The sequence below is a fragment of the Thamnophis elegans genome, chromosome 8 (assembly GCF_009769535.1).
Source record: "Thamnophis elegans isolate rThaEle1 chromosome 8, rThaEle1.pri, whole genome shotgun sequence".
Classification (NCBI taxonomy): Eukaryota; Metazoa; Chordata; class Lepidosauria; order Squamata; family Colubridae; genus Thamnophis; species Thamnophis elegans.
Genome location: NC_045548.1, coordinates 54,102,188 through 54,121,708, shown reverse-complemented (window position 1 = coordinate 54,121,708; position 19,521 = coordinate 54,102,188). Strand labels below are relative to the sequence as shown.

Genomic DNA, 19,521 nt, shown 5'->3' with positions numbered 1-19,521 from the left:
GCTGCTTGATAAAGCTACTTCATTATCAAGCTACTTCATTAAGTTGCAAGTTATACATTCAGAGTCCTGTACTATTTACAAATATAGACAATTTCTCTGTATTTGAACAAATCATTTAAAAATAAACAAGTTCTTTGACTGGTTGCCACCCTTAATTTTAAGAAATGACCTATTTCCCTCCAGAATAACCGTGATCCAAATTCTTCTTACTCTTCATATTAGAATTTATTTCTCAAACTTGTAAATGTTTAACTATATCTTTTTCACAGTGCACTTTTAACATCTCTCTTTTTACACACCAGGAGCAAGCAAAAAAGCCTTGCTTAGATAGTTGCCCTCAGATTTACACAATGAAAACTGCAGTCTGACAAAATTACAAAATCATTTATTAAGCCTTTCACAAAGTTGATTTAATACACAAGATAGCTTACTCTCCAAAATAAAATTATGTGGAAAATCATAAAATTCCTTTCTTTCACACTCATAATCCTACGATTACTTGTTTTACATTGTTAATTGGTAACAGCATCAGGGATTAATTGTAGCATATGCAAATTTCATTTGTATGCAATGACTGCATTTGAGGGCTGGTAGGAGGAGCTTGTGGCCAAATAAATGAAAGTGCTGAAGCATACGTGCAGCATACAAAGATAACTGGGCAAATATAAGAATTACATTCAATACTGAATACAGAAAGATTGCAAGATAAGCATTAAGAAAGTTGAATTCTATCCACATAACCTACAGTTCATATTTGGGTTATGGAGAAGGGAAAATTTTGCTGATCAGTAGAAAAAAAGTATATCCAGCCAATTCCAAAAGGTTTCATTGGCTTCTTCATAAAGAACCATACATTGGAGGACATCCTTCAAACCCTACATTTCCAAGCATCAATGCTAATTGTGGAAATAGTAATGCACAGATGGGCAATCGTCTTTAGTGCTTATTGCAAAACACAAGACAAGATCTTCATCAGACATAAGTACCGTATATGGTCTACCATAAGAATAAGCCCCCGTGAGCCCCAGATGGTCTCTTCTCCTAATCTTAGCCTCAACCATTTTAGAATTAATTTCTGTTTGTCAAGTTATCTAAACTCAGTCCAATTTCACTCTATAATTTATGTGATTTGGCTATAAGATTAACCACAATATGGGGTTCGGACAATACACTAAACTTTGGTTAACATAAAGAGGAAGCCTTCGATCTCCGCATAACTGCATAAGGACAAGCCTCCCTGAAGTTAATTATTGTCAGAAGGAAATTGGTGTGTATACTATAGAGTGCTAGAAATAATCATTCTATTAAAACTACCTTTACTATAATTAAATGAAGCTTTGAAATATTGTTTCCTCAAATGTTGAATTTTAGGATTCAAGGAGCAAATAGGAAAGCTGGAGGAAACCTGAGTTTTTCAAAAATTAAGTGTATGAGTCTGAACTCCCAGCATTAATGCTAGGCCCTTCCCGATTTGTTTAGGCATTTGAGTATCATCTGCAAATCTAGCCTATTGAATTCTCATAATCAATACTGCTGTTCCACAGATTCTAAGCAAGTCAATTGAGCCCACTCTTCATCACTTTATAGCTAGAGTCCTCATATGACTTTTTTTTACCCAATTTGGATATTATACTATTTATCCAACCAGATAATAGAATAGTAGACACGTTCACAGATGCAGATCTAATGGTTTATTTAATAAATATAGTCAAAACGGCAGAAAACAGTGCAGAAACTGTGACTTATTAAGCACAATATATTTTTGCATGAATAATATTCATGTTATTTATAAATTCTCAGGTGCTATTGAATTCCCACACAATTATGTCAAAAGACTTCTGTGTAAAACAATTAAACATACTATTATATAAAAATAGAGATATGTTGTGGGATTTTACAAAACTTTGTAGCTAAGTTGACATTTCTCTAAAATTGACACCATTATAGAAAGAATAAAATTTTTACTGGAAACACCTTTTATACTATTTGTCAGGTCTTGGTTTTAGACATTTAAAATAAAATCACCTGCAATTGATTTACATCTTGAGGTCAGCTGTGTAAAAATGTTGTTTTCAAATGAATAGCTAGCCCATTCTCCCAATTTGTGCTTTTAGAACACAGTTTATTTTTAAATCCACATCCTACAGTTTTAAAAGGTTAGTGAATGATCTAAGGATTTAAATATCAAATCAAAACATTACAGCAAATAACATGATCTGAGACAAAACTTTTCGATTAACCATACCTGATAATTATAAGCATTTAACAATATAGAAGTTTGAAAGTAGTTTAGATATCAAATCTGTCTGAAAGATTAATTTCTTAAAAGCCCCCATTTGTTTTATTCATTTTGTGGGAGCACTATACTTGTAATCAACTCATAATAATCATTGTGCAATAATGCTGAATCTGTCTTCACCTTGCGTCTTAATGAAAATCACTTTGTGCAAGGAGATGCTGGACAGCCCTCAGTTCTAGGGATAAAGTCACAACCCTTATTACTGAAATCCTATTATACAACAGCAATTAATCCTAATAGCACCAACTGATTCTTAGAGGATCGCATGTCAGAGGGTGCAAGGTTATTTTTTTTTTCCTGCAACAGTGCAGTCATTACAAGGCACTGCTTGGTGTGTAACATTTTGCATTGTTTTTAAAAAGTTACTAACATTTCAGAATTTATAATATATAGAATAAAAGTAAACTATCAGTTTCAAAGTTTGGTTAGATGTCCTTTTCAATCTGCTAACCAAATTACTGGTTTCATGCAGGTTTAATTTCCCCATCCTAATATTAAAAGAATTCATACTATGGAATACTTATTAGTACAAACTGCAAAGAAAAAATGTGCTACATTTTCTAATCTTTCTGTTCAGAAAAGGGGAATTGCTGACCAATTCACCTGCAAAAAGAAAATCAAGTATACGTGGCTAGAAAGTATTTGCAATAGTCAATCCCTGCAGAAAGAGTAATGACATATTTTGGAGGTTTAAATACTGAGGCACATATGATTCAAAGGTTTTTCAGGCAAATTTAATGGCTACGGTAGATTTCTCAGGAGAACTTGAAACTAGAGGTTTCTCATACAACAACTCAAGTTCAAACACCAACTAATATAAAAACATTTTTCTCCATTATTTAGTCACTGCTGTCATCATCGTCATCATCATCTGATATGTCATTTAAAGAAGGTTTTGGTGATTGGCTGAAAGAGTCTGATCTTGTGGGCTGGCATGTTGACATCTCTCCCATGGAAAGAAATTCATAACAAAAGTCACAGATTCGCACAGGCTTGGAAGACTGACTGGGAATAAGGAACCTCTTTTCAGAGCAGGGTCCACATACAACGAATCCACATTTCCGACAGTGGTGTCGACGATTCACAGGAGTAAATTTTGCTTTCTGGCAGCGCATGCAAACAGTGGCTTCTGAGTCCGGTACCCAGACAGCTGCATGCTCATTACTGGGCATCTTCCCACTTTTGGACAGCAAATCAGAAACACATTTATTGATGTGGTTCATCCATTCAGATTTCTCTGTGGCAGTAGCAGCATATACTGCAAAAGATTTAGTTGGAGTTTTGATCAGCCAGCCATTCCGCAAATCCCCCTCATCTTGGATAGACTCAATAGTGACGTTTTCTAGAGGAATGATATGTTGCTTATTATATTTTTTCTTCTGGATAACAATGTTACCATATACAAGGATATCATTGAATAAAAAAAACTGCCTTGCTTTTGGTTTCTTCCTACACAGCTTTGTTAATACTCCTTCACCAATGAGGACACGGCCAGGAATGGTCAGAGGCTGACCAGCAGCTCCAAAACAGTTTTCCACTACGCTTATTCGCCTAGTATTTGCTTCACTGTTTGCCAAACGATCCACCATCTTTCACCACGTTCCTACAACACAGAAGAATAAATACTATTAAATCACCACAGATATTCAATCAAAAGCTATAAATTAAGCATAACACATATATATAGCTGTCGTACAATGCCTCCCCACCCTTATTTAAATACATACAAGATGCTTTCAAAAATAAGAGGGAATTTTTAGAGCATCAACTAAAAACAAAAAAACACTCCAAATGGGAGACAATCTTCCACTGCCGATGTATGTGCAGAAAATAAAAAAATATGACCTTAAGGGCGTTGTGCAGGAAAAAGGGGGTGAAACATTTTTAAAATTCAAAACAAGATAATCAGCAGCAGTTCAATCGCTTGCTTCCCTAATACATTGAACTATAAGAGGTACAGCAGTATCACTTTTGCAAGATCTTGTTATTATAGCCAATCTCAATAGAAATGGTTGTAGTCTTCCTGTGGAGTTGTTTCCTGAGTCTGGTCTATCAGTAGGCTTGGCAATATATTGATACAGAGGAGCCCTACTGAATTTGGTAGGGGGACATTGAAACTTGGAAAGTGTGGTCTGAATTTTCAGATTAACCACTTTGTAGTTTGTTTCAATTGTGTATGAAATAAACGAGACAGATTGTGAGCATTGGAAGTTCCAGATTTTACTTGAGACAAATTCCAGACAAGTCTTGTGAGGCAAACTAGGATTAATTCTCCTTTCCTCTCTCCCTCCCTTTCTGTAGCTGTCCACTCCCAAAATTTTCTCACTCCTTTTCTCTTATTTCTTTTAACCATTCACCAATGTTTTCTAGAATTTTTAACATGTTTTGTGTGTGGGGAAAATTATTCAGCTTTCCCTAAACTAAGCTCAATTTGTGCACCACTATATAAGCAAATTATATAGTACAAATTATATATTACAAATATGTAATAGCAACATGGAAGAATGTTTATATGTATTTGTTAAAGCACAGAAGCTAGAAAGTGTAGTATATCATATACATACATTCTGAAACGTTGTGCCTTCAGGTACTTTTTTAGTCCTGGAAACTGTAGTGATTGGCACAAGGGGGATATGTGTTTAAGGCAGGACTATAACTCACAATTTTTTTGGTTTCTAGAATGAAGCCTTCTAGCCTAAACCATTACCTCAAACTGGCTCTACATGAATATCCTTATAGATCAACATAGGAATTCCTAGCCACTGATAATTACAAGCAATATTTTATATGCATTTACAGTTGTTTCAGGAGGAGCTGATATTCTAATGAAATAAAAATAGAAGCTACAGAAATCTCCTTTCCAGTTTCTACTTTTACATGTAGTTTACCCCTACATGCTTATTTTTATACTAGAATGCACAGATGGTAATCTTATCATTCAGTATACATTTGCAACTATTATGTTATCTAAAATATCGTTTGACTGTTACTTAAAGATGCTTGGAGCTATGAAAGGAAGGGAAGCATATGCTTTTTTAGAAATAATAAATTAATAAATTAAAATGAACACAAGGGGCTCAAGAGAATAAATGCTTGACAGTAACAATATATGACTTGGAAGATGGAAGTTTAGTATCTGCAAAATCAATATACTGCAGCAGCCTCTTGAAATTGAATACTAATAATTAATTATTATTTTAAACAGTATAAGATTGAGAAAGAGTTTTCTGATGTCTATATATTTCTACATTCAGATTCAATCTTTCTCAAAAACAAGAATTCCAGTGTTACAATTTCCTCTCAAAATTTCATTCTTTCCACTTTATTAAGTCTTCCATATTGAGTTGTTTTCTTGCAGACGTTTCATTATCCAAACTAGGTAACATCATCAGTGCTAGTGCCTTCTTCATGCCTTTTTGAATGATCTGTCACATCTTCTCTTTATACATATGTGAATGGTCATATACATTAACAATAAATTTTGCTTTTATTTAATCCTTCTATTTAGGCATTTTGTATATGAGAATTTTAAACCAGTTAGAAAGTAACTACAGGCATCTATGTTTCTACAATTAAAACAACTCTCCAGCACCAACTCAGTTGCTGTGAGGTGAAATGACTATCATAAAGCTGGTTGTTTTCTGGTTTTTAAATGTTATTACTCTATTCCCTCACTGGAGGGAACTCTTGGCTCACCTCCCCAGGCTTCTGAGCTTCAGATTTCATAAGGGAAATGTTAGCTTGACCGATTTGTTCCTCCTCCTCAGTAACCTAAACAAAACAGCAGGACTAGAAGTGTTTTGTTAAATGTCCCCCTTCACTTCAACAAAGGAGGCTGACTTATAGTCTTTTTTCTTTTAGTTCACTCATTTTTATACACACAGTGGAAGTGAAGAGAGTTTTGTTGCTGCAGGAGCCCTAGCAGTTTAGGGCCTTCAATCTGAAGGTGTAGATGTGAATATTTTAACATATTATTCCATTTCTCATTCTACTATTTTTCTTTCATGTGAATGATCTGTATCCTTCAACTACTGTACTCCAGATGTGAAAATAATTACATCAAACCTCAGCTATACCTATAAAGTCATATGACATTCCCATGTAATGTTCAATCTCTTTATTCCTATACTTTAACACAGTGCTTTTCAACCTTTTTCAGATTATACTACATTGTCAAGATGTTCACTTGTGATACATCTCATAGGTGAGGTTCCAGGTTGCAAAAGTGGAAGTCTTGCAACATCACAGGTTGTTGAGACTTAAGGAGAAGAAATGGAGGCAGTCCACCTGTGGGGATGTCTTGGCAATGGGGATCTAGCTGTGCAGCTATGCAACCATTCCTGTCCTTTAATTGTGGCTCACTGATGCGACACATACATAGACCTTTTGCAGCACCAAATAACAGTTGGAAGCTGCTGTTTTAACAGAGAGCCAATTAAGAATATTAACTTTGATTTTAAAAGTTCATCCTGATTTTCATGGAACAACCCAGTACTATATAGTGAGTGTTTCAACAACTTCAAAATATGTGGACTTTTGACCCGCAAAATATCCCAGCCAATGTGTTGCCTGGAAAATTCTGGAAATTGAAATCCACACATCTTAAATTTGCTAATGCTGAAAAACACTGATTAACTATACCCCAATCTAGTTGTCCTTATTCCTATAAAATGTAACACCCTATTTCTGGATTTTCACATTTAACCCACTAACACTTTACAGCACTGATCTCCTTTTAATCTAATGTCTTCATTCAGTAATAATTATATCAAGAATGCTACCTTTGCATCCTTCACTGAGCAGGAACTGGACTGGACTGGATCTGAAAAGTCCACACCAATTCTCTAATCAGTTCCACTTTTTAATCTTAGAAATGAAAAGCATTGCTCTTGATGTTTTTTTATAGGCTTCTTTTCCTAATATAAATGCCTCTCTCAATTACAAATATAATGTAAAACAATGCAATGTTTTGCACTTTTATCCAAATTAAGTGGTAACCATCTGCAAAATCCGACTTTGCTCAATATTTCAGAATTGAATTTATCTACCTAAACTTCAGGAACAATTTATTTTTGTCAAGTATCTCATAGGGGAAAAAAGATAAAAAGTAAAATTGCAGACGAAAGATACCAAGAATATAATTATTTATTTCACAACAGCCTAATATAAATTATGATTCAATCCAGAATGTGGAATTTTAAAATTACAAGTTCATTGAGTCAAGTCTTTCAGTTTTTAAATTAAAGGTTATCAGTTATAAATGATCTTTTGAAGAATGGGGAATGAACAAAGAAAATAAATGAATTATGACCCAAGTAGCAGTTCCCTAATAATGCTTTTATCCAAAAAGAGAGAGAGAGAGTCTGAAGCTCCAGTTATCTAGTAAATTCCTATTGTTAGCTATATATCACAATGAATTTCACAAATACAGTCACTTTTTTTCTGCTGTAAAAGAAAAAAAGGCACCACTTTAACATATAGGTGGAGTGCAGAAAGGTTTTAAATGATGGTAATGGTAGGGTTTTAATGATGCTAAACTACAATTACATTAATGGAATGCTACAGTCACAGACAACCACCTGCTTCCAGGAAGCTTTAGAATCCAGGAAAATATTTGCTTAACTATAATACTCACTGATAACCTTGATGAGTTTGTCACTAAACTAATTTCATACAATGCATTAGACCATGATTGATTTGAATTAGGTTGAATAAACAACTACGGTTGGTTCCCTCATGCCCATAGTTCAGTTTACAAATAATAATGGCCAGACTTACAGTATATAAGACTGCACATTAAATCAAAATGAAACAGATTACATTATGACCTACTGCAATGTATGATCTTTCCCTCAATGTAATCCCATTATCATGGTGAATTTATAGAAAATATGAAAGGAGATTACCAATATACCATCTCACAAAAAGAACAAAAAATACAACATGAAATTAGAGTAGGCCTACCAAGGCAAATAGAACCAAATTTGTTAAAATTACTTCTGTGCACTTTCAATCAATTATTTATCCACTTAACAGTAAGCAATTGTTCCATGTATAATTCAATTATTTAAGAAGGTGTACAGTATTCATTATTATCTAATTACTGCTGTCTAATTAAAATGTCAGATATGCTTAAGAAAAAAAGAGTATCTGATCATGTGGATGTATATAATGCATAGTAGTTTGTCTAGAAATATTATAGTATTATACTTAAAAATTGCTTATATATTTATGTTATAAGTATTCAATTATTTTCTCTAAGAACTTTAGAGTTTCCTTTAGATTAATTCCTGGGCTTTCCTCTGTTTTCTTGCCACACAGACTAACATACCGTGTTTTCCCGAAAATAAGACAGGGTCTTATTTTCTTTTTACACACAAAATATGGCTTGGGCCTTATTATGAGGAGAGGATTTATTGTTTTGGGGTTGCTGGGTGGCAGCTCTCTTGCGAGCGGGCTCCCAAAGAGTCGGGCACAGCCTCATGGGCGAATGGCTGTGTTGTGCTGTCGTTGGAGGGGGGGTTGCGCGAGCAGCTGTTCCACTCTCGCTCATGTGCCTGCCAGCCTCACGATGCATGGCCCAGCTCTCTCTGCAGAGCCAGGGCACCTCCACTGCCACCACCGCTGCCACTGCATGGCTTTTTTTGCAGTTTCCAAACCGAGTCTTCTGGCAGTGGCTGCTCGGGGCGTAGGCTCTATGGTTGTGGGCCAGCTGCCAGCAAGCGACAGCGCAACACAGCCATTTGCTCATGAGACTGTGCCCGGCTCTTTGGGAGCCCGCTCGCAAGAGAGCAGCCACCCAACAACCCCCCTCTTCAGCTGGGCACAGAGCCACTCACCAACCTAGCGGTATCCCAAAGATGCTAAGCAATGCGATCACCTTTGCCTCCCACCCCTGGTTCCTGCGGCTTGGCACCTTTGGGATACCGCCTGGCTGGAGGTGGGGGTGTGTCCAGGGGGCTTATTTACAGGGGAGGGCTTATATTCTTGCCCACCAGAAAAATGTGGCATGGCCTTATTATCAGGACATGTCATAATTTCGGGGAAACACGGTAAGTCTCTTCTTATAACATAATGTTTTCTGTAATTCCAATGTAGCAGGTCACAAATCAAATTTGTCACAAGTGAAACGTTATGACATTTTCAAATAAATTTTTTCTAGTGGTAGTTACAATACATTATTTTCCATTATTTTAAAAAACTTATTATAAAATAGCCGCAAAAATGGGGGAAACGATTGCTCAGTGTCACAATAATAGGACTAAGATCTCATGACAAGATTTCTCACAAAGGTAAAACCTAAAGAATCATGACAGGATATAATAGCCAAAAAAGCAGATGAAGCAAATGAAAGTAAATATAAACCAAAAATACTCTACTAAAGGGAAGTCACAGGGTAAATAATCATGTCCTTAGCATTCGGCTATATTCTGAAGCACATTTAGAAATCTATTATTTCTCATTTCCTCACAGAAGCTCACTACAAGCTTAAAAAGTCACTGAAATAGGAACAGATACATCCATACAGTATTTTCTACAAGATCATTCAAAACAACACTCTAATTTGTTAAACAGTACACATACTATAAACGTATAAATGATAACTGATCTTTTCATAGTATCAGTCACCAGTTTCAAGCTAAAGTGATGTCCAGTACAAGCTCTTCAACATGATATTGCCTCTGAAAGGGTATTTCACATATAAGTGCACTTTCCATATTTTTGCTTCTATTAATCAGTTGCTGGTATTGTCCACAAGGAAGGTGAAAAAAGTTAAGATGGTGGTTGCAAGTGCTTCAATCGCTATTTTGACTTTTCTTCCTCCCGCCCACCCCCCACTGGACAGAGACGTTTATATAGTACATCTGACAGAGCAAGTTTTTAACAGCTTTCTTATAGGTGATTAATTAATCAGTACCATATACATTGATATGGATGTAATACAGGAAGTCCTCAACTTACGATCCCCATTGAGCCCAAAATTTCTGTGGCTAAGAAAGACATTTGGGTGAATTTTGTCCCATTTTACGACCTTTCTTGCCACAGTTGTTAAGTGAATCATTGTAGTTGTTAGGTTAGTAACAGTTGTTAAGTGAATCCCATTGGCTTCACTTCTTAGAAGGTTGCAAAAAGTGATCATGTGACCCAGAGACATTACAGCTGTCATAAACATGAACCAGTTGCCAAGCATCCAAATTTTGATCACATGACCATGGAGGTGCTACAACAGCCATAAGTGTAAAAATTGGTCACAAGTCACTTTTTTCAGTGCCGTTTTAACTTTGAATGGTCATGTAACTTTGAACGGTAACTTTTTTAAAGCCATTTTTCGCCCTTTTGAGGCTCCAGAGGCTTTATAGGAGCCTGGGGTGGGCAAAAACAGCCTTCCCTGCCCCCCCCCCCCCAAGGCCATTCAGAGGCTTCAGGAGCTTCCCTGAAGCCTCCGGAGTGCAAAAAACTGGCCTTACGGGCAAACCAGAAGTTCAGGAACGCACTTCTGGTTTGCTCTTAGGGCCGGTTTAAGCCCTCCAGAACCTTCAGGAGGCTTCCCTGAAGGCTCCAGAGGATGAAAAACGACCCTAACTTCCGGTTTGCTCGTAGGCTGTTTTTTATCCTCTGGATCCTTCATGGATGTTTAGGAAGCTTCCCTGAAGGCTCTGGAGGGCTTAAACTGGCCCTACGAGCAAACCAGAAGTCCGTTCCCGAACTTCCGGTTTGCCCATAGAATTGGGTTTTTGCACTCCGGAGGCTTCAGGGAAGCTCCTGAAGCCTCCAGAGGGCCTCCGGGGAAGGAGGCTATTTTCACCCTCCCCAGGCATAGGAATAAAGCTTCTGGAGCTTGGGGAGGGCGAAAAAAAGCATGCAAAAAATGGGGGGTTGCGCCTATTATGCGCGCATGCGTGCTGGAGGGTCGTGCATTGTATTATGGGTGTGGCATGCCCATGCACGACCCCCCTGCACTCCCCCCGCTTATGGCACGTGAACCGAAAAAGGATCGCCATTGCTGCTAGAGGCAATTTCTCCAGTGCCTGAGCCATTTTTTCTTACATTCTCCCTCATAAAGCAGGGAGAATGGAGAGGAATGGATTATAATAGGAAAAGTTAAGCACACAATGAGGAATATATGGGCTGTTGGATAGTGTGTTTGTGGTTCGCACTGCCTGAGCACGCTCAGAACTTCTGATATCACAACATCCCTTTCATTGTGTGTTCCCTACTAAGTGCATGCCTACTCCATTATAACCCCTTCCTTTCAGAGCTCCCATTTAGATTTATAAAGATAAAGAGAAAAAAAATGGTTAGGAACAGGAACAGACATACTGGTTGCAATTGCAGTCACATTACTGACGGATGCTGTAAAAAGGTTGTAAATGCAGGCTTAGGTCATAGTTACTTTTCAGCATCATTATAATTTTGAACCTACCCCAATGATGTCCAGGATGCTATTCAATCTATAAAAGATCCAGTTATTCTCCCAGACTTTGGGGCAGAAAGAAAGTTGGATGGATTTTCTATGTTTCTGAGGCCTTTCATGATTCTTTCATTTTGTACTTTTTGTTGTTAATTGTTTCTAATTGGGAGTTGTATGGCCTATAAATTTTATAAATGAAAAAACAACAACCCCACAATACCAGTCAAAACAAGGAATCCAGTTGCTTGATATAGTGAAAAGTAAATTGACAGATTAAAATCTTATTTTAAATTGAATTTTATTGTTTTTTTTTTCAAATGGACAAATCTTGATTAATCATGTTTTCATCTGCTTGAATCAATTATCATACATATCCAGGCAGAGAACGTATCATACATTCCAGGCAGAGATACAGATTGAACAAAGCAAATGGAAGAGGGATATTATATTCTGTTATGGGTTTTTACAACTCTATCTGCAGAAGACCACAATGTCCACCTTTTGGAAGAACCTATATATTAGGTCAGCCAAAGTGGCATAATAAGCAGTGGCCTGCTAAATCAGATAGATTATTCCCCTGGTTCCTTTACTCCAACAGTCTATTCTCACAATGACCAATCAAATTGCACAATGAAGTCCTTTAGTTTCCCACAGCAGATAGCTTTCAACAGCAGTCAGCACCATTAAAGGTTAATTTATTTATTTCTGAAATTTATATGCCGCAAGTCAAAGTGGCTGTAATAGCCACTGTTCACCAAGCTCACATGAATTGACTCAACCTTTTTTTTAAGCCAGGCAAGCTAGTGACTAGTTAGTATATCTCATAGCAGCAAATTCCAAAGTCTAATTACATATTATCCAACCAGAACTGCACATATTCCAGATGCAACTGCGCCAGCTCCACTGATTCACATAAAGGCACTATCACATTTACACCCTCCATATTCAGTAGAGTTTATTGTCCAAACATGCTGTTGCTCTTTTTTTACAGCAAATGAACACTTTTCACCATTAGTCCAAGACCTCTTTCCTTATTTATTACTACTAGCTCTGATCCATTAGTTTGTATGAATAATTTTGGCATCAATTTACAGTTGTGCACACTAAAGGACATCTGTCACTTTGACATCCATTCCCCTAATCACAGAAATTCCTTTGAAGCTGTTTACAGTGCATTTTTGTTCATATTATTGTAGACAATTTAGTGTCATCAGCAAACTTGGCTATTCTACTTGATTCCAGATGATTTATAAATACATTAATAAGCATTTGTCCTAGGAAAGTGACAATCCTCCATTTTCAGAAATGTCTGTGTATTCCTACCATTTTTATTTTTTAGCTAGAAGTTTATTCACAAGAAGACCTCTTCTTTTATCCCATGGCTATTAAGCCCACTGAGGAGTCTTTGATGAAGGAAATCTAAGTAGATGATATCTACTGGCTTGCTCTCCACCATGTTTATTTATTTCTTCAGAAACCAAGTAGATTGATTAGAGAAGACATTCCCTTGATGTAGCAATTTTGGTTATTTTTGAGCAAGGCCTATGTATCCAAATGTTTGGTAATTTAATCTTTAATAGAGGTTTTCACCATTTTTCTTGGCACAGATGCTGATACTTCCCGAATCTTCCCATAATCTGTTCTTAAAAACTAAAAGTTCATTAATCACCTTTCAGTGCTCAAATACAGATAGAACGTAGAGAGGTAGTGTATTATAGTTAGGAGATCCACAATGGCAGAGCTAAGCTTCTTAATAACCTTTGGCTGAATGCCATCAGGTCTAATGATTTGTTGATGTTCTATTTATCAATAAAGTAGGTATTCAATTTGTCAATACTGCCTAGCCTTTCTTTTCTTGTCACTCTATGACTCAAATTTTCTCATTCCTTTCCTCTGTAGCGGAGTCAGATTTCTCCCCCAAATTTCTCGTGTGAACCTAAAGGTAAAATAGAATACTTTCAAATTTTCAAATATTCCAGAATACTTCAGAGAAGATAAAAAAGTGGGGAATGGGGTTAATAGCAAGGAATTCTAAAAATAGGGCCATGGTAGTTTCAGCCTGAGTGCTATAATGTTACTCTTATTCCCTTGATGAGTAGGTATCATATAGCCTGAGCCAAGGAACCTCTCCATTATTTAGTGACCATTTCACGGCCACACCTTGTTTCTTTAAAAGACATAACTAAATGACCTGGATGTCTCTAAATTTGCTTTTCCATTCCTAAACAGCACATAATAGCATTTAGAAGTTAACCTAACCAATACGGTTCAATAATTTCCTAACAAATAAAAACAGATATCCAAGTTAAACCATTCAGTATTATGTTAGAATGTACACATTAAGAAGCTGACAGGTTACAGAAAGTGGTAAAATCTGAAGCTGACCTGAAAGATTATTTTATGAATGAAGGCAAATTTAATATTTAAACTATGTTGAACATTTGAATTTTGGAAAATGATTTCAATAGCAAAATTAGACAAATGGTAATAGTATGTTCAAGTCTATATTGGAATTAACTGGAAATAAATTCATTTTTTCAAAAAAAAATCATATAAGTGGAAAGAGAAGCATCCATCTTTCTTCGCAACAGGAAAGAATGCTTTGGGGGCATTATGACCCTTTATTTACCCCCTTCCAAAAATCGCCCTATCAAAATTCAGGAACACATAGTCAAATGTACAAAACAAGATTTGCCACTGATTTATGGCATGAAAATTTAAGACTTTGCAAGGCATAGGAAGGTTTCAATTAACCATTACTGTTATCAGGAAACTACAATTGCCAAGGCAAAAAAAAACCCAACCCACGAGACCCTAAAACAGTAAGTTTTGAGATATTTCTTATTCACAATAGTCCAGTTTGGATAAAACAGTAAAGTCTGATCAATTTTAAACCTCTGACTTTGAGTATGGTTCACATTCTTAAACTTATTACTAGGCTTACTGAGCTAATTCAGAATATAAAGACACAACAGTAGTGTCACATGATCATACAGTAAATACAGATGTGGCTCAAAAATAATCAGCAACAGCTATCAACAAGTACAGTGCTGATCTACCAACAGTCTACTAATATTTTGGCAGATAAAAAAGTCCTAACATTTCTCTTTCTGCAAGCAAATTGGGACACAGCAACCATCATAAATATGAACCAGTTGCCAAGCTTCTGAATTTTAATCACAAGATCACAAGGATGCTGCAAAGGTTGAAAAACAATTGTACGTCCCTTTTTTCAGTGCCATTGTAATTTTGAATGGTCACTAAATGAACCCAAACTATGCACCTATATTTCAGGTAAAAAAATCCACACAGAAATGAAATATATGGTTTTCCAAAGTCTATGCTTTGCAATAATTAGATAATAGTAGTTTCATTATTTGTTATTTTAGAATAAAACTTATAATTTGTAAGCTACCTATCTAGTTTATATATAAAACAGAGAAGCTTTCACTACAAGCTGCAAGAATAATCATGCAATGAATAAAACTCAAATTTATATCCACATGCGCATTTGTAAAAATGCAGATGTCAGCAGTATCATTTTAAAAGGAAATAAAACTAAACATAAATCACTGCAATGATTCATGACATTTTATCTGCCTTTAATTAAATGTCATGCTGCAAACTGCTGGAACAAGAATGTACCCATTCACCTATGTTAATCTTATGTCATTTTCTTCTATTTTTTATGCATAGATGAAATGCTTTTGTAGCCAAAACATCCACATGAAAAGGCTTGGTGAAGATCCAAGATTTGCAGAAGTACAAAAAATGTATACTGTAGGCAAAAAAAAAATGTTATGAATTTCCCCTTTGAAAGGCTTACTCAATTTCACATTCATTTTGACAACCATTGAATAACCCTTTTAACATACTATTGAATAAAAGAAATGAGAGCAGTTTTCTAAAAATGAAATACTAAAGAATGAAAGATAATCTATACATACAACAAAAGAAAACATTTATCAATTTAAAGCTTTAAAATCAGAGCAGCGTGAGATATTAGTTCATTTTTATGAACAAGAACTGTTTTCACAAACTAGAAATGTTAACAAAAAGCAACCCTACAGAAAGCCTGAAAACTGTAAAATAAAAAAATAAACCACTTGAATGAACTACAGTCACCAGCAGTACTATTTAGGCATCTTTTAAAACTGCTTCTAGACAACTGTATCTTTAAAGATGAGATTATCTTGTTAAGAAAAATAAGTTTATTTATTTATTTAGAAAATTTATTTGCCACCCATCTTTATTGAATAAATGCATTCAATTATATTGTAAATCAGTGTGTTCAATGAACCTAACTAGAACAGTTCCACTGACAATGTAACAGTGTATGTTGGCTGATGTAACCTCATATTTTATCAATATCAATTCTGCCTCACTGTAAGTGATGTTTTTGAAGTTAAGTAACTGACTTTCCTAAATAAACAAGGAAGTGACATTCCAATATAATTAAAGGCTGATAAGGAACCAGAATTTTTATTGCAGGTTATGTACAGAAACTGGCACTAACTCTTTCTCCAAGACATCCAAGGAGGGAGTGTAAATCTTTTTCAATACCGGCATTTGAGACTATCTCCGCTAGGCTCAACTCGCAGAAAGAATACAAGTCTAAACACAAGAGATCTAACTTTTTTTCAAAGAGAAATAATAATCCACGCCTAGCTAAGCCTGTTGACAGGCGCAGGAAGTTCACTGCTTCCCGATACAAAACAATCGCGCTCCATCACGAAACTCGAGGAAAAGAAAGCAACACACGCTGTCCTTTTTCTTTTCTTTTCTTTTTTGCAGACGGGCCTTTTTGACTACTTTCTCCTCTCCAAAAAAATGTTGCTCACTAGAACTTTTGATTCCAGAAAAGAAAAGGAAAAAAGCCAGGGATCGAGAACTGTCCGTCGATCCAGAGAAAGGTGTATTGGGGGGGGGGGGGGTGTTGTGTGGAAACAATGTTTTATCTGGTTCACCGGGAGGAAAGCGGAGCTCGCGACCCGCCGATCCGGGAATCAAAGGTACAACACGGGGGGAGCTGAGGAGGCGCTCCCACCCCTCTTTATGGAGACATTTTGAGAGCGACGATCCTCTGGCTGTAGAACTGAGGGGACTTGTCGTGCGAGGAGGGCTTCGGAAGAAGAGGCGCTGTCACGAAGGGGAAAGAGCAAATCCCAAAGCCGGCCCGTCTCCCTCAGGTTCCCCTGCCGCCCTCCTCCTGTGGCTAGGCGTCCCGAGCCAAAGCTAAGTCAGGCACCGCCAACCGCCTCGAAGCGAGGGGTCCGGGGATGCCCGAACTCCCCCCACGGTCTCCACCCGCGGCCCCAACCGACGGCCCCTTAACGGGCAACCGGAGGGAAGGAAGGAAGGAAGCGAGACAGAGGAAAGAAATGGACCCCGTCCTGGCGTTCTCGCTCCCTCACGACCAAAGCTGCCCGGGCTCCGCCGAGTACCTTCCCCAACATGGCCGCGAATCCCGCTCCGACGGGGAGAGAAACTTTCCTGTACTCCGCCGCCCCCTCCGTTAGACGCTTCCATTATCCGCCGCGCTTCCCGACCGACCACCCGACCCGCTGCAGCCCAAGTGCGCCGCTTACTCAGAAACCGAAGCGCGCCTTCCCCAGGTCCGCGGCTGGCCGCTCTCCCTCTTCCTCCGCCGCCGCTAGGACTAATCTGCTACCGACGCCCCGCCTGCCGAGGCGCGCACACACCCAAACCGGCCTCCTCCTCCCCAGCGCGGGGAGGAGCTCCAGCGTCGACCGCAGCCGCCCGCTCCCAATCCCGGAGGAAACCGAAAGGCGGGGCCAACGCCATCTTGGGAGAGTCCGGCGGACGGAGCGGATTGGCCGCCGAAGGGAAAGAAGCGCCTCCCAGCCTATGGCGGTTAAACCCTCAAAGGCGAGGGGGAGGGCTTTTCGTTTTTAACGGCTGCGAAGGTGGGTATCCATTCCTCCCCCCGTTTGCCTGGCAGTGATTCTTTGGCGCGGCTTTGACGAGCTGTGGGAGTGATGGGCGCTCCTCTCTCCGCTCTTAGCTCGCGGGCCCTGGGAGCGTTGGGTTAAGTATAAACTTTTTAAAGGAAAATTGCGCAACCCATGTGGGAAGGGCAAGCCAAACCTTGGATTTACCCATTACGCAAAACAAGCGCGTGCTTCGGGCGCTTAGGGAGGGGGGGGCATCCCCGCGTTTTTCTCTGTAGCCGTCATGCCCTTCACCCTTTCGCTGCCTTCACGCTCGGCTTCAGACGATTTTTATTTTTATTTATTTTTGGTTCCACTTCGGTCTGCCTTGTTAAAAAGGAAAAAAAAAGTTTTCCTTGGCACGAGGAGCGACTGAAATGTAAATTTCGGTTTGAAGTTGTGGGACCGATATTCGGTTTATTTTTTTTCAACTCACGGCGAGAGTCTCGCTGCGGTTGGAGAGCAAACTTTTTGCGGTCGGGAGTAATTAATTCCCACTTTAAAAATCGTGAAGGACCTCGAAAAAAAAAGATTTTGTTCATATGGATGGTTTATCGATATTTACCGTATTAAAACTTAAAATGGACGTACTCATGGAACATTAATATACTGAACCGTGTAAAAATAACAATATGAAACATTCGATGTTACTGTTTTTTCATTAAAAAAAAGTGTAATTGTTGCAAATGTTGCAATAGCTAGCAAATGCTTTTGCTTTCATGGAAGCCCGAGAGAGCCTTAGAGACCCCAAGGATCCTCAGATCACCCTTTAAGAAACATTGGCTTAAGTCGACCTTATTTGGCTTTGATTAGCCTTGGAGCAAGCTAGGGCGGTTTCATAGCTTAAACAGGGATCTAGGTTGACAGGAGGTGGGGAATCTGTTTATGAGCTTTCAGAGCAAAACCAGGATGCAACCAACCTCTCCCTTTATCTGAGCAGCCAACAAAGCTTTGAAAAGTATAGTTGGAGCGCAGATAGCATAGTGAAGAAGTCCACTATGGCTCTGCTCTGTTGCATTCAGGAGTGCAGATTTATGATTGCAGCATCCCCGAGTTGCTCTTTACTTTAATGTAAGCAAGCTGCCACTCTGCTTTATCTAGACTTGTACCCAATTTTAAAGATAGATGGATATGACAATATCTGTTTTGGTGAAGTGTGATTCTATCTCTTTGCACTTGGCTTGAGTGCAAAGTGGGGGATGGAACAAGCAACATACAAGTGAAGCTCTACTTCTCCTATAACCTAACTTGCAATGTGCAAGATATGCTGGGCTCAGCACCATGGCAACCACAATGCTCTTTCCTTTGAATGCTCTGTATGCACACAGGCATCTTGCCAGAAAGATTATTTTGGTTGCCTTACTAGAGTGCCTCAATTCTTGACAAATGTTAAGTTTGAGGCGTTTAAATAGTGTACATACCAAAAGCAATCAAATCATCCTTTTAAAAAATTGTAACAAAAATAAAGCACAGATCATTCAAATGTTGGCATTAAGAATAAAAAACAAAAGAAGAGCCAGAATCAAGTCAGGAAACTTATGTAAATAGTTCAATGAAAAGCTTGCTTGAAAACATGTTAGTTTTTAAATGTTAACCTTTTACTGTCCACTAAAAGCTGGACACTGAATATACACCTACACTGAATATACACCTACCTGTAAATAAGACCCACTGAAAGATATGCAGTTTCTTTTTTTCAGTAAAAGTATTGTTTTTTAATATTGGAAAGCAATAAAGTCATTGTACTCTGTATTGTCCAGGCTCAGCCTGAGTATTGTGTCAAATTCTAGGCAACACTTGTTTCAGAAATATTAGAATAGGTTCAAGAAGTGTAAGCAAGGATGATCAGGAAAATGGGA

General features: G+C 37.9%; 1 protein-coding gene across 3 annotated transcripts; it reads right to left on the bottom strand.

Moving 5' to 3' along the window:
• Window positions 1–368: 368 nt before the first annotated feature.
• Window positions 369–19,264, bottom strand: PLEKHF2 (pleckstrin homology and FYVE domain containing 2). Of its 3 annotated transcripts, none has more exons than XM_032222662.1 (2): window positions 17,099–19,264; window positions 369–3,902 (listed from the first exon to the last, which is right to left on the bottom strand). In XM_032222662.1, exon 2 carries the CDS (start codon window positions 3,886–3,888, stop codon window positions 3,139–3,141), a length of 750 nt encoding a protein of 249 aa, XP_032078553.1. In that variant the 5' UTR covers window positions 3,889–3,902; window positions 17,099–19,264; the 3' UTR covers window positions 369–3,138. The 3 variants fall into 3 exon arrangements, with proteins under 3 accessions (XP_032078553.1, XP_032078554.1, XP_032078552.1); XM_032222663.1 differs by having other exon boundaries at window positions 17,156–19,264; XM_032222661.1 differs by having other exon boundaries at window positions 17,300–19,258.
• Window positions 19,265–19,521: the final 257 nt, after the last annotated feature.

Coding starts and splice junctions, on each gene's coding strand:
- PLEKHF2 (XM_032222662.1), bottom strand. CDS start 3,888: ATGGTGGATCGTTTGGCAAACAGTGAAGCAAATACTAGGCGAATAAGC.